Source organism: Pteronotus mesoamericanus, unplaced genomic scaffold, assembly GCF_021234165.1.
Source record: "Pteronotus mesoamericanus isolate MK-2021 breed Mesoamerican mustached bat unplaced genomic scaffold, CSHL_Meso_final scaffold_36, whole genome shotgun sequence".
Classification (NCBI taxonomy): Eukaryota; Metazoa; Chordata; class Mammalia; order Chiroptera; family Mormoopidae; genus Pteronotus; species Pteronotus mesoamericanus.
Genome location: NW_026555313.1, coordinates 10,327,876 through 10,344,354, shown reverse-complemented (window position 1 = coordinate 10,344,354; position 16,479 = coordinate 10,327,876). Strand labels below are relative to the sequence as shown.

At 34.8% G+C, this 16,479-nt stretch overlaps 1 protein-coding gene across 9 annotated transcripts in view; it reads right to left on the bottom strand.

Moving 5' to 3' along the window:
* Positions 1-16,479, bottom strand: part of GRIA4 (glutamate ionotropic receptor AMPA type subunit 4) — a 386,291-nt gene that overhangs the window by 235,925 nt on the left and 133,887 nt on the right. For all 9 annotated transcript variants that reach the window (XM_054592511.1, XM_054592510.1, XM_054592516.1 and 6 more), the window contains one exon: positions 6,321-6,560. In XM_054592511.1, coding sequence (XP_054448486.1) covers positions 6,321-6,560 — 240 coding nt within the window. The remainder of the gene's footprint in view (positions 1-6,320; positions 6,561-16,479) is intronic.

The window sequence follows — 16,479 nt, the reverse complement described above, 5'->3', positions numbered from 1 at the left end:
AATAGGAAGAAAATAGGGAAGAGTCTTGGATTTGAGAACCAAAGAGGAAGATAGGACAGTACTTTGGAGTGATTTATACAGGCATATTTATTGGGGAAAAAGGAAATGTCGTTTAAAGGTTTCATGCCTTTTCTTATTCACTTGTTCCTTTTCATCTGTTATTTAAATCTCAAGTCTTTTTTTTTCTGCAAAGGATTTAAGGCAGTTTAAAAATAAAAGGCATATAAACAGTAAAACTCAGTAAGTAGGAACAAAATAGCAAGATCCCTCCTTCTCACCACAAATATACTCCTCTTTCCATCTCCTCATTACTTCTTGCACTGATTTCAGCAGGGAATAACAGAATATGCATATTACGCCCTCTGCAACATTGTTTCCTAGGTTTCTCAAAATATGTGATGTATAGATTTTCTTTTTGTTAAAATCTGCTAAAAAAAAAAGATCAAAGGAAACAAGCCAAAATAAGTCAAAGTTTTTTTTTTCTCTATGGCCTTGCCAAATATATCTTTCCTAAAAGCAATTAACATCATATTATAATACTTATTAAGATATTGGATATAAGATAGTTAACAACCTGTGAAATAACACCATTAGCCTGGAAAACACTAATCCGAGTAAAATAGTGAGCATTAAACATTAAAGAGAACCAAGATGAAATAAAACAAGGACAGTAGCTTACTCTGGATGTGAGATCAAAATTGCTGGCCATCATAACAGTTTTGAAAAAAATGACAGGGATTATTAAAAGTTTAAAAATGTTAGGTTGATATCTCCTCATCTCTTCCTTAATCATAAACTCACCTCGTTACCTGTGGTGTTAGGTATGGCGATAAACATATCATAAGTATTTAAAATTCTGGGCAACAGACACAGGTAACAAATATTTTTCTTTAAAAATACCTATTTCAAATGAATTATATGATTGGTTACTAGAGAACTAAATTATTTGATACCTATTGTCAAGAACTTCACTTGATTAATTCATTAGTTCATTCCATATTTATATAATATGCCTATCAGGGCTCACTGTGCTAGACACAAGCAGTATAAATGTGAGAAGATACAATAATTACTGGAGAAGAGCTTATTTCTGGGGAAAAAAAGATATGTCAATGTATACACAAGGCATGTGAAAATTACTATAAAAAGATTATGCACAAAGTGTTCTCTAAGTTATTTTATTAGTTTTCTTACTAGTAAAATATGAGTTAAGAGGAGGTTTGGAAAGCTCACAAAAAGTGAAATGTATTATTTCATATGAGTTCAGTGGTTAGATATGCTGTGTTGTCCAAATACAGTAGCCATTGGGCAAATGTGGCTACTTAAATTAACCACATAAAATGAAACAATTTAAAATTTAATTCCTCGGTACATAAACCACATTTCACACATTCAGTAGTTCATATTTATCAAATAAAAAATCTTATCAAGTTTGTATTTAAATGATCTATTTCAGCAGAGACATTGTTATATTTGGAGAACAGTTGTTTTCCAAATTAATATTGCAAAAACATCAAGCTATGTATCAAAGACAACTTTCTGGTTGTCAAGTAGAATGTTGTGTACTATTTCCTAATACAGTCATAGCAAGTGAGTTAATTTATTTTCCATAGTGTTTTGCATCATTGCATTTGCAATACCTATCAAAGTGCCTGATACAAAGTGAACAATATAATTTTTATTGAACACTAAATGAATAAATTGAATTAAATGAAAACTTTTTTTTTTCTTTGAAGGCAGTCAAATGAACAGAAGCAGGGAGTCACCTGATGATACAGATATCACTTATGCCACTTACTATCTCTTTCTGCACAATATTTCCAGGAAAGGAAAAGAATATTTGGAATGTAAAACAATAATAAAAAAACCCCATTAAAGATCCTTTGAATGGGACTTAAAGATAATGCAGTTCAACTTTCTTCCTCCCCTCTTCTTTTCCTTCCTTCCTTCCTTCCTTCCTTCCTTCCTTCCTTCCTTCCTTCCTTCCTTCCTTCCTTCCTTCCTTCCTTCCTTCCTTCCTTCCTTCCTTTCTTCCTTCCTTCCTTCTGATGTGGAAAAAATGTAGGCAGATTTACACAGATCATCAATAGCAGACCCGGACTAGAACACAGGTCTTATATCAAAGGAAATAAAATGTCATTCCTTTTACTGACTGTAATTCAACATAAAAACACTATTTTTTTTAAGTTAGGATGATAAAGCTCTTGTATCTTAAGAGTTCATTATATTACTACAGGGATTAAGATTTTAGGAACAAGTGAGTGGATCAATGAAATAACTTACTCCAAAATGAGGATTTATGAAACATCAGAAGGCCATGTACTACTAAAGTTTGTGGAGAAATTCAGGGTCATAATTAAAGCAGTTACTTATAACAGGAAAAATGTTTAGAAAAGCAGTTTATGGTAACAGTAAAATATTAAACTATCAAAAAGTTTTATATTATTTTATTTCATTACACTTGGTTTTGTACATAATTTTAAAAATGTTCTGACCTTTAATGTTGATGTATATTCTTTTTTCTTCATGATGCGAAAATATGGATTACTCTTAGCCAATTATGTTTATGATAGAAGTTAATCATATGTTCATAACTGAGGTTCATATATCAGTTAATAATAATGATACATAATTCAGCACAATATCTAAGAGGGAATAAGTTGAATCTGTTATTGTAAACTTGTAAAATGATTACAATAACAAAAGGAGAAAAACTATTTTTATCTTTTATAAGTACCTCATTAAGCCCCAGAATATTGGGAAGCATGGTGGTATGATGGCAGAGTAAGCCATCTGAGCATCAAGAAATGGCCGTTTTCCTGACATGTTATTTTTCATTCATTTCAATTACCTCTTGAAATAAAGGTGTTTATCTTAATGTTAAGTTGGATTAGTATAATAGAAGGCAATACAAAAGCCTTGCCAGTCATCCTGAAGCAATTATTGGAGAAACCTAAGAAATTCCAGAATGATTGCATTAGTCAGTTAGAAGCAAAACAGTTAAATTCTAGGGCAATAACAAGGAAAAAGTATGTTTTGTGCAGCAAGTCAGTAAGTGATTAAAGTTTACAAGATGTCATATTGGAAGAAATAGTGCTTGTACCATGATGGCCTAAAACTTTGAAGGCATGAATTTAACCAAGAGAAAGAGTCTTTATTTTTTTTAAATTAATTTATTTACTTTTTAAATACATTTGTCTCTGCCTTCCCCCCACCTCTCTATGTACGGTATGTCTGCTTCTAGTAGTGGGAAACCAGGGTGAGGGGTAATGGGAGGTGGCTCAAGGTTGAAGCATCTCACTTGCTATGCAGGAGTGAGGATACTGAAATTTATAAATGGGTGCAAAAGCAACACATCACTTTTAATCCCTGTTTAGTGGGGAGACTGACACACAAATGCCAACATCCTCTCCTTGATAGAGGTTGGTTACACAGGGGCAGAGTAAAAGAGAGAGAGAAAAATACCACCAGTATTTCTAGGAGACCTATGAGACAAAGGTGTTACAAAACAAGGGTCTTCTACTTAAAGTGGCAAACTGAGCTGTGTCATAATGAACCATAGGAATAAACTTATTATCCACATCCCAGTACATAATTCTTGACATTATGATTCAGTTTTTTAAAAAGTTTAAATTAATTTACTGAAGTGTAATTTTTTTTGCATTTGATACTCATATTTTACAATTGATGAACCTACATTGACATATCATAGTCACACAAAATCCCTAGTTTACATTAGGGTTTCCTTGTGGTGTATATTCTGTGGTTTTGGACAAATATATAAGGACCGTTATAGCATCATGGAGAGTAGTTTCACTGCCTTAAAACTCCTTTGTGCTCTACCTATTCACCCCTTCTTTCTCTTTACCCTTGAAAATTTCTGATTATTTCAGTGTCTTCATAGTTTTGCCTTTCCTATTGATGTCATATAGTTGGAATCATATAGTATGTAGCCTTTCAAAATTGGTTTCTTTCACTTAATAATTTGTGTTTAAGGTTCTTTTATGTCTTTTCATGGCTTGATAGTTCATTATTATTTACCTTTGAATAATAATCCATTGCCTGCATATATTCCAGTTTAATTATACATTCACCTATTGAAGGACATCTTGGTTATTTCCAAGTTTTGGCAATTATGAATACAGCCGCTATGAACACTTGTGTGCAGGTTTTTGTGTTGACACAAGTTTTCAGCTTCTTTGGGTAAATACCAAGGGGAGTGATTGCTGGATCATATATTAATTATATATTTAGTTTTATAAGAAAAGGCAAAGCTGGCTGTGCCTCTTTGCATTCCCACCAACAAAAAATGAGAGTTCCTGTTACTCTACATCCTTACCATCATTTGCTTTTCTCAACAACCTGACTCTTGGCCATTCTAATAGATATCTAGTGTTATCCACTGTTTTGATTTATGTTTTCAAATTTCAGTGTCCTCTTCTTTAGGACTTTTCCAAAAGTTAGAAATAGAGTGATGATATCTCTAAACTATAAAACATTTTCTAGGATGCTTTGGATTATTAATTCCTGGAAAATGATGTCATAAAATATAGGTATATTCCTGTATTTCCAATTGTGAATTAGAGTACGCTCTGTTCACATATAAAACACATTGATAATATAAATTTTCTGAGTTTATCTCTGAAAATAAAATTTACCATGAATGCAATATGAGTAATATGTTAAGAGCATTGTTGATGAGATGTCGTATATGACGTACTGTTCCCACCTGATTAAACAGGTGAATTTTAATGAGAGAAATTCTTTCAATGAATTTTCGTATCTGAGAATAGAAAATTATGCTTTGGACTTTTGAAGGTAATTATATCTTCAAAAGATTTATCTTGCTTGTTTATTGTTTTACTTATTTCAAAGATAGAATTTTATTCAAGTATGGTCTTAAAATGTTGCCTGTTTCAGTTTTTATTTTAACTGAAAATCTTACACTTAAGGAAAAATGACCAGAGACAAAACTGCACAGGTGAGTCCCTGATGTTTATTTTGAAATATAACATGTTGCCATTATCCTAAGAACTAAATAGGAATGCATACTGGTGCAACCACTGTGGTAAACAGTTTAGAATTTTGTCAGAAAACTAAAAATGGAACTGCCTTTCGACTGAGCAGTTCTACTGCTGGGATTATACCCTAAGAATCCTGAAACACCAATTCAAAAGAACCTATGCACCCTAATGTTCATAGCAGCACAATTTACAATAGCCAAGTGCTGGAAGCAACCTGAGGGGCCATCAGTAAATGAGTGGATCAAAAAACTATGGTACATTTACACAATGGAATACTACCCAGCAGAGAGAAAGAAAGAGCTACTATCCTTTGTGACAGCATGGATGGAACTGGAGACCATTACGCTAAGTGAAATAAGCCAGGCAGTGAAAGACAAATACCATATAATTTCACATAAGAATGGGATCTAATCAACAGAACAAACAAGCAAGCAAAATATGACCAGAGACATTTAAATAAAGGACAGACTGAGAGTGACCAGAGAAGAGGGAGAGGATAATGGGAAAAAGGGGAGGCGTAATCAGTAAACATGTATAAAGGACACAAAAACAAAGCCAAAAGGGTGTAGAATCGAGTGTGGGAGGTGGGGATGGGATGGGCAGGGGGAGCGGTGGGGGAAGATGTAGAAAACTGTACTTGAAGATCAATTTAAAAAAAGAATTGAAAAAAATAGGCACTCCTTAACTTCTGTCTCCAACTTAAAAATCAATGCACTTTTTACAAAAATATATGGATTGTCAATAATTTAATATTAGTTATCCACCTTGTTTCTCCAATACGTGGGTCATATGATGTCCCTTATTAATCATTATAGCCGATATCTAAAGACAAAGTGAAAGCTTGACAGCAAGCAGAACCTTACTACCAAATCCATTGTCATTGTTAGGATCCTTCAATTACTCATTTAAAGTCTTGTATTTCAAACTCAAAGCCATAGCTCAATATGATATTATTTTAAGATGTTTAAAAACATCAAATCATTTGCATTTGAAGTAAAAGACATATTTATTTTATGGTACCTGAAATGTCATTACAGAATTTTTTAAAAGATTATTTCTCTTCATTTCAACTACGTAACGAAGCATAGTTTGCTCATGAATAACCTTGTGAATTTAAAGCTTGTTTAATATAAAATTTCCTCCAGAGTCAAAATAAAAGTAGTGATGGTACACACTGACCATTTTCTGATTTTTAGCTACATAGAGATTAAAATATTTTGCTAAATCACAAGTATACAAGACCATTTCTGGTTGAAACTAGAGTTTTACTTATGTAGAGGTAGAATTGCAACTTACCCCTGTCTGTGTCATACAGGAAGACAAAACAGTTCCATTCATAGTGATCCAGAAGACTCAAGAGTGCTCCTCGCAAGGAAGGCCTTAGCTGCAACACAAACTGGCTCTCCCCCTCCGTAGGGAAACTTGGTGTGATGAGGGAGATATGTAAGGCGCTGCAGAATGAGGTCAAAGTATGTACTGACCTCTTATCATAGAGTCCAAAAATGGCAAATACTCCTCTAGAATACTGGGAACAGACTGAAAGAAAAGAAAAAAAAAAACATAAGCACACTCAAAAATTGTTAACTGCCACATCTACAGCCTATGAAATTAAAAAGGTATTTCTGAATCATTGGTATGTCAGGAATATTAGAAAAGGGTAATAGTCAAGTATACAGTTAATTGAGATAACTTGGTGCCAAATGCTTCCTTTCTCAAGAAGCCAATTTAAATTAAAGGGAAATTTAACTAAAATGAAGTAATATATGGCATTCCATGGTAATATGACAAATCTTACGTGGGAGATCTTTTAAGTGACAAGTTCAAATTTTTCTCTTTTTCTTACATGTAAAAATATAACATTGTACTTTGAAAAATTTTAAGTATATTTAGAAGAACACATTTAAATTATCAGCATGCCATCTTTTGGAAGCTATAAGTTTATCTTTTCTATTTTGAAATGGACTGCATTTGCTTGCTACTCGACCTAAATTATTATTTTTTTCCAGTAGCAGTTTCATTTTTTAAGCAAGACCTTAAAATTCACTTGAATCATTTTAGAAAATAAAATTCATGCTGTCCAGAAAGTATTGGGATATTCTGCATGCTTAGTGGAGTAGCGGCCAACTGGTGTAGCTTCCAGGCAGGACATAAAGCAAAGACAAAAATTTCAAATCCAAAAGAACCAAGTTCTCCTGAAGTAAGAGAACTCAAGGTATACAGGAGCCCAGTCTAACCTTGCCTTTCTTTTCCATCTTCCTAGTTGTTAAAAGGACAATGGGGCAAATTCATAGAGAAAAAAAAAATTTTTCTCAAGTTTCTTGCCCAGTCATATTTTGATCTCTTTTTCAATATGACTACTTTCTAGTTCAAACATGGGTGACTTTTTAAAATTTACATTTTAAAGGATATAAACCTGAATCGAGGGATACTCTTTTCCTGTTTATACATAAACTGAGACTCTTTGAATTCAAAATTCTTATAGCGTATCACAGGGCTAAAGGTTTTATCTCTCCTAGGCTTATATAGCTAGTTTAAGAAGTTGTTAGTTTTATAAAATTTTTATGTTTTCTGATTTTGGTTACTGATTGTAATTGCTAAGTTCATTAAGAAGCCTAGAATATTGGATAAACTGAAGGTATATATTTTAGGAGTAATTCATAGTGATACAAAGAAATTAGATTTTGCTTTGTTAAAATAATAATAGGTTTTGGAAATTATGGAGCATAATTAAATAAATTAATAAAACCTGGAGGTGTTTCTTTTGTTCCTGTTTATTGTGTCTCTTGAAATTGGAGATTGAGTCTAACAAATATAATTAAAACGTAAGAGGGTAACAATGAACAGGAAATGAGTGCTGCTGGTCTTCTTTAGAGGACGTGCTCTAAGAGATAGTGTATATGTTCTATTCTTACCCGGGAACTGGAATTTGATCACATTGAGTAGATTGACCAACTTGGAAAGTCTGATCTGGCAGTATGACTGGCTGTAATTTTCTTGCAAGATAGGAGACATTGTATTGCAACATTTGGGAATCTTGGGTTTCAGTTGACTTTAGTTTTGTACCTTAAATGACCTCATAAGTCAAGCTGCTGGATCGGACCTTAACCTTGTGAATGTTTCATCAAGACTTCGGATGTGTTTCTCTAAGTGCTGCACACTTAGCAAAATTAAGGTACTCCTCTGTGTTGTCGTATTTTCTGTTTTCTTGATTTTCATGCAAATTGAGGGGCTATTTTCAATTTTTACATTGTAAATAATCTGCTTCAATTAAATGTTATTTTACTTTACTGAAAAAAAAAGTTGAGGAGCATTAGAAACCATATCTAAGATGCTGACTTTCAATTTGGTTCAGAAACTACACACAGGTTTTAATACTGTTCAAGAAAATGTAAGCACACAGGATTCATAAGTCAGACACTTTAAGTCTTTCATGCATATAATGAAATCTTTTGATTTACAAATCTTTTCTGTTATGGAACTTACAATTGTCAATTTTGGTGTTCAGATGGTGAATTTTTAGGAACCCCACAAATTCTCTAGAAGGACTTGTATAGCTTTGCATGAGAGCCTTTGGTGAGACAGGAATGGGTGGGCAAGTGTGGACCCCTTCCCACAGCATCTCTCTCTCCCCGCAAAACCCAATAGAACTTCTGTTTTCACCAATTTCAAATATTGAGCCAACATAAAATTTTATGTGCAAAAAATATTACACTTGTACAAAAAGTCAGAAATGACTGGTATACCCTGAACAAAGGTCCTCTACAGTTTTTTCCTAATATAATGTTTTCAGATACCATTATGACTTTCCACTACTTTGGTGCTTGCTATACTATTTAACTTAATTTATTGCATTTGATACTGAACAAACTTAATTTTTCATGATATTTAATCATCTTCTTTCATCCATGAGCATCATTATAAATACGCATTTCTTCTCTAAAACAGCTATTTTGCCTTTAATAAACTAATTTTGAAACTATAGGTAAGTGTTAGATTAATAATTTGCTTCTGGCTATCTTATGTCACTCAAAATTTAGTTTCCTTTTGCAAGAGAACAGTTTTAATATTATTCTTTTGAAATACTTTCGGCCTACTTAATGTAGATTATATGACTGGCACATGAGGATTATTGATTTTCCTATGTGTGTAAATAGGTTGTCAGTCAAATATTCAATGTTACTATCTCAATGTGATACTCTGGATAGTATTCTTTAGTCCAATAGATTAAATTTTAAAATATAATTATTTCCATATTTAGTATTATAATCTAGATTTGAAAATACTCAAATCAAAATTTGCTTGGTTATATGTTATATTTATTGTTATAAAAATAATTATTCAAACAATTTAACTTAAACTATATAAATGCATACATTAATTAATTAGAGTAAGCTAAACTGAATATCAATGTGTTCAGAGTATAAAAAGAGAATAAAATGAATCTTATATAGATAGCTAAATAAAATAAAGAAGAATTAATGCTAAGTCACTAAATAGATGTAATAATATTAGATAGATACATCTTTTGGGATACAAACACTAATCAAGATAGGACTTTCAGTGAAATAATCCAACCATAATTTTAATTGCATATTCTGTATTCTGCTTCACTAATGAGATCACTTGGATCCCGTATAATGCAACTAAACATATAGAAACATGGCAATAATCCATTTGTCTTTCACCTGATGGTGTCAAAAATTAAATGTCTTCACATCAAGTAGTCATCCATTTCATCCCAGATTCTATATTTCAGATGCCAAACCAACCGAAATTATTGTCTAGTTTGTGATAATTTATAGCCCTGTATCACATACACATCAAATGACATGGTCTTAGCTAAGTTTCTCAGGTTGTGGGGCATCAGGGCAACGTGCCGAACCTGCCATCAATTGCCACTGCAGCATGGACAGGAGGGACACAGGCCACTGTTCACCTATCGCTCTTTCCTTTTCCCTGCATTTCAATTTCCCTCTTCTTTAAATGCTTTCTCAAAATGCTTCTAAACATGCTTAATTCTTTTTCATTTTATAAAACATTGAACTTTCTTGATCCAATGCTTCTTGCCTCTTCCTGCCCCTTTTCCGTCACCTTTACTAAAGGCTTTTTTTACTTATACTATTTCCAATTCATCTGACACCTACACTCCCCAGTGACCAAAACCACTCATCAGTTTTGCTGATGACCAACTACATCCTAAATCTCACATTCTAGCTCCTATCTTACTGGGACCCTTTGCTGTCTTTGAAAACTTTGGACATGTCTCTCAAATACTTCCTTCCCTTTCTTTCTTAACACCACACTCTAGCCTTCTTCCATTCTTTCAAAATATTTCTTACTGTCTTTGAACATTTTTTTCCCTCTGCTCCTTTAAAGTTGGTAAACCTTAAAATTCTCCTCTTCACTTTCAATATAATTCCATTGAAAATGGCTAGTCCTGGGGCTTTAATTACCACCCATGTAATCGTGATCCCTCAATTGTACCATTTACTTCAAATCTTTCTCTTGAACTCCAGATCTACGTACTTAACCTCATCACTTCCATGCCATCATGAATTTTCCAAAATGGTTATAGCTGTATTTCCTGTCTCACACTATATTCCAAAACTTTGATACTCTCCTATTCGGAATTGGAGTCTGATCTTTCAACTTGAACCTGAGCTTGCTTGCCTTAGCTATTAAAGTATGACAAAGTGATTATATGTGACATCTGAGACTATAGCTGCCTCTCTCTGGAGACACATTTCTTTTTTTAACCCAGCCACCACGCTGTGAGGAAGACCACATGACCTGAAGAGGCCCACAGAGAAGGAACCACTGTTCTCGTCCCTCAGCACCAGCTAGGTTGCAGGTTGACAGTCAAAATGAATTTAACAGCAATATAAAAGAATCACCTTAGTTACAGATATTTGAGCTCTCAGTTACATTACCCTAGTTAATGCTGTATGGACTAGAGAATAAGCTTTGCCCCAAATGTAAAAGCATAAGCAAAATGAATAAGTGTAATTTTCAGTCTCTAAGTTTGAGATAATATGTTACATAGCAACAAAAAACTGACACAATTTTTGTATTTAGTACTTAGGGTTGTGCCTACACATGATAAGTATTCAATAAATATTTTATAGAGAAATTTTTAAGCAATGTTATTTGATATTTGTGCCAATGTTTACTTTAAAAATCTTAATATCGAATATTTGGATTTTTTTGCAATTACATGGCAACCATCTCTGATTATTCATTAAGGTAAACTGCTAGAAGTGAAATTATGAAGCAAGGTATATGCTAGAAGTGAAATTATGAAGCAAGGTATAATATTTTTTAATGCTTTTGGTAAATATCACTAAATTTCTTTCCACAGCTACAGACTAATTTACTACTTTCTCAACCGTATACCATCCACTTAGTTAAATAAGTTTTTAGAATTTTCCTTTCTCCCCTCTACACTTTGGAAAATTCTATGTGCAATATTTATCCTTCAATTTATTCGTGTTGCCCTTAATTTTATGTATTTATAAATTTATAATTGTTCCCATATTAATTGAGATATAATTGACATACAACATTGTGTAAGCTTAAGGTATACAACATGATGACTCGATACATGCATACTGTGAAATAATTACTACAATAAGGTTAAGTTAGTACATTCATCACCTCGTAAAAAGCATTTTTTGTTGTGGTGGTGAGAACATTTAAGATTTACTCTCTGACCAACTTTCAAATAGATAATACAAAATTGTTAACTATAGTCAGCATGCTATACATTAGATCTCAGAACTTAGCTTATAATGTAAATTTTGAAAAACAGCTCTTTATTTTCTCCACCTGCAGCCCCTGGCAACCAACAATTTTCTGTTTCTAAGTCTGGCTCTTTTAGACTCCATATATAAGTAAGATCATATAGTATTCTGTCAGATTTATTTCATTTAGCATAATGCCCTAAAGTTTCATTCATCTGTGTCTTTTCTGCGGGGGGAGAGGACTGAATAATTTCTATATACTTCATGGGAGTCAAGGCTGGTGGCATTTAGGTACATAGCTACAGGGACAAGCTATAGCAAGCACACAGTGCAGGCCAGTGACGTGGTCAGTGCCAGATCCAAGCTCGTAAGCAGCTGTGGAGGCCTTGCTTGCCAGTGGGCACTTGCGTGTGTGGCTGAAAGGGCTGATCACGAGTGTGCCCGCAGCAGTGGAAATGGCTGCAGGGACCCAGGCAGGCATCTTGCGTGCTCACAGCTGCAGAGGTTGGAACTGGCTGTCAGTGCAGAGCACGGGTTCCAGCAGAAGGAGAAAGGAAGGGTGAGGGTAGGGACTCAGACTACTGGTATCTCTGAATGTAAAAATCTGTAGGACAAAAACTTAAACAGGTGTCTCTGGTGGTTGCTCTAATTGTTGGTTTCTTAGCAGAGAAACGTACGGTCTTTTGTGGAGCCATCTGCTGGGGTCCAATGAGGTTCTCAGTGATGAAAGCTGTGGGGGTCTGTTGTGTTTGTAGGAGCTGTTGAGGTTTACAGCAGTGAAACATATTTGTCAGTGAAACATCCCTGACAAGTAAGATACTGGAAACCAAGTTCATTCCTGTGCAGGGCCGATACTGTGTAGACTCTTTCCTTCTTACTTCTTCCTAATTGTTCTGGCTTTGCTGGTGTCTTGGTCGGGTGCAACTGAACTGGCTCTTTCATGTACTTCCCCAAAGGCTGGGGAAGCTGGTGACTCATCCTGTGCTTCTTTTCCAAGACAAGAGAACTGTCTTAGGATTAAGGAGTTCTCTCACGGCACTAAACAGTGCCAGCCTGGGATATAGGGCAATGGAGGCAAAATTTAATTTTCTCTCCTGCCCTTTTTGTGTGGTTATATTTTGGTTTTTTTGCTCTACATGTCACTGAAACTTTGTTAGTGGCTTCCTGAGGTCTTCCAGAGCCATTTTTGTTTTGAATAGCTGTCTAATTTTTGTTCTTTATAAAAGGATAGAGGTCTGGGTCTCCTACTCCCCCATCTTGGCTATAATATTCTAATATTGATAACTATCTCCATACTCGATCTGAATGATACAAGGACATTTAAGCATTTTAACCTTAGAAATTGCTTCCTGTAATATGTGTTATTGTTGTCCAATCTTGTAGTTCCATATAAGTTTAATCATTTTAAGCATATCAGAGCCTGTGTTGGATATTTCAATGATCTGAAATCCTTGGTAATTTAACACTCATTTTTGTGTACTAATTGGCATGTATGTGGATTGTCAACATATTTGTTTCATAATTTTTAATTGTGAACTCCTTTTAGCAAAGTCTACCTGTGAGAATTAAGATAAAGCTGTTTTGGAGAAATATTTTGCCAAGTACCCCAATGTGTTGTATGTGATGTGTGTGTGCACATGTGTGTTATGGGCTCCTAGAAAATTCAGAGTATATAAATTTGTACAGAAAACTCAGATGAGAGTAGACAATTATGTAAAAATTCTCACAAGAGATCATTATTATTATTATTTCTGTGAGCAGAGCTCCTGGCAAGCCACTAAAGCTATGTTTTTTCACTAAGATCATAGCATGGTCTTTATGGTAATCTTGGCTCCAATCTCATGCCAGTTCTTGATCCAATGACTTGAAAATCATTTTAAATCAAATTTACCCAAAGGAAGCCACAGTGTCACTCTCATTTTAAAATTATAATTGTTTTCAGTTTCCTGGTTCTATCCTTTAGGTATTTACTTTCTTGTAAACTTGTCATGCAGTTTTAAAATGTAATTTAAAAATTTAATACTTTGTTTTTAAAAAGTATGTTTATATTATAGAATCAGTAATAATTTTGGAACTAAGAGTCTTTGCTGCCTCCCTCTATTACTTAGATATTGTAGTTTAAGAGAGAAATTTCATCTAAAGCTCCTGAGATATATTTATTGTCCTATGAATTGACAATCCTATGATTTTCTTAAAAAAACTAAATTTCCTTAACTGTACTCCTCATAATTTTTTTTATATTGCCCATCCCTAACAATAGCCATGAGTTTCTTAGAGTCTTATTAATCTTACATTCCCTAATGCATATATTTATTGAATGAACAAGAGAATGAACAATCTACAATAATATTTTTAAAGTATCATTTAATTTAATCTTATCTATTATTCTTTCAGAAACTATTATTTTATTATTATTATTATAAAACTACTTATACTCTTAGCTACTGAGATTATATACACAATTAAAATTAGATGTTACATAAGTCTTTATAAAAATATTACAGAGCTTCTCGTCAAGATGGCAACCTAGGTATAAATGGTACTTAGAACTTTCCACAACCACATCAAAGTTTCAACTATCCTACAGAATAACCGTCATTCGAAACCACCAGAAATCTATCTTAACAAAAGTTCTATATCTAAGGATACAAAGAAGAAGCCACAGTGGGACCGGTGCGGAGGTGGGGGGCAGATGAAGAACAAGCTGGTCCTACAACCATGTATGGCAGTTATAAATCAGGAGAGTTATCTTGGCTGTGGGTGTCTCCCATGAGGAACTAGAGGTCTCAGCCCCACACCAAGCCCCCCAGCCCTGGTTCCAGTGCCAGGAAGAAAAATCCCCATCACTTCTAACTGTAAAAACTGGTGGAGATTGTAGCTAAGTGAGCTAGAGGGCTGCTGAAGTCTGTCCCAACCTCACTGACTCTGAGCTTTAGCACCGGGGCAGCAGCTCAAAACGGGGTAGCAGCTCAAAACAAAGCATCAGGATCTTACCAGGAAGAACTAAATTGTCTGGCATCAGGAGGGACAGCTGTATCCCCAGACAGAAGTGCTGGCAGAGGTCTTGTTCCTTTGCAGAACCTTCTCCCCACAAATTGGGCAGAAGGACACCATATCTGTGTCTCCATCAAGCCAGCTAACACTATTCACCCCACCCTGGTGATTCCCTGGGACCATGTCCCATCCAACTTGCAGGTCCACCCAATCTCTTTCTAGTTACTTTTACATACAAATGGCTCATCTTGGCTTATGCTGATGACTTTTCTTAAAACATGCAGCATCTGGCTTTACTGTGCCTGTTGCTGAGTGACTCCAGGCCTGACATTAGTGGCAGCCATCTACTGATTGCTCTGTAGCTCATCCCAAGAAGCCCCAGAGCTTGTGCACTCAGTGGGCAGCTTCACACCACACCAAATCACACCCCAACCACATCTACAAGTGACACTTTAAAGGTGTGAACTTGGCAGGTACCTGAGCCCCCAAAAGTAAGTTCTGCTTCATGGGGTGCAGCACTGAACAGCAGATCCTACATAATCACAGCTAGTCACCACAGTCCATCAGCCTGGGGATAAATCCCTCCCACTGATATGCCAACAGCAATCAAGCCTCAACTATAACAGGAGGGTACACGTAGCCCACATGGGGGGTTCAGCCAGAAAGTGCACCCTGGATAACCTGGGAGGCTGCACCACTGAGCCCTACACTGCTGAGTCCTACAGGGCACCTACCACATAAAGCCACTTTCCCAAACCCGGGAGATGTAGAAACTCACATAACACATAGAAACAAACACATAGAAGCAGCCAAATGAAAAACAAAACAAAACAAAACAAAACAAAACAAACAAACAAAAAAAAACGAACAGCAACAAAGAAACAGGTCTCAAATAAAAGAACAAAAGAGAACTCCAGAAAAAGACCTAAACAAAACTGAGACAAGTAATATACCAGAAACAGAGTTAAAACACTGGTTATAAGGATGCTAAATGAACCTAGAGGAAAGGTATAGGAATTTAATGAGAATTTCAACAAAGAGATGGGAAACATAAAAATGGGGATAGAAAACATAAAAAAAAACCAGTCAGAAATGAAGAATACACTAACTGAAATGAAGAATACATTACAGGGAATCAACAGTAGATTAGATGAAGCACCGGAAAATCAGTGATTTCAAAGAAAAGGAAACAGAAAACACCCAGTCAGAACAGCAAAAAGAAAAAAGAATCCAAAGAAAGGAGGATAGTGTTAAGGAGCCTCTGGGACAACTTCAAAAATTCCAGCATTTGTATCATGGGGGTGCTGGAAGGAGAAGAAAGCAGAAAACTGAAAACCTATTTTAAAAACTAATACTGAAAAACTTCCCTAACTTGGTAAAGGAAATACACATACAGAAGCACAGAGAAACCTAAACGAGACAAACCAAACAGGACTGCATCGTAATTAAAATGCCAAAGACGAAGGGAGAATCTTAAAAGCATCAAGAAGAAAGTTGCCTACAAGGGAGCTCCCATGAGACTGTCAGCTGATTTCTCATCAGAAACTGCAGGCCAGAGAGATTGGCAAAAAATATTCAAAGTGATGAAAAGCAAGGACAAACAACCAAGAAGGAAATATAAAGAGCTCCCTGGGTAAGGAAAACCTAGAGTTCAGTCTCACTAAGTAAGTTAAAGGGTCTTCCTTAAGAAGAAGAAAAAGAAGAGAAAATTATGAATAATA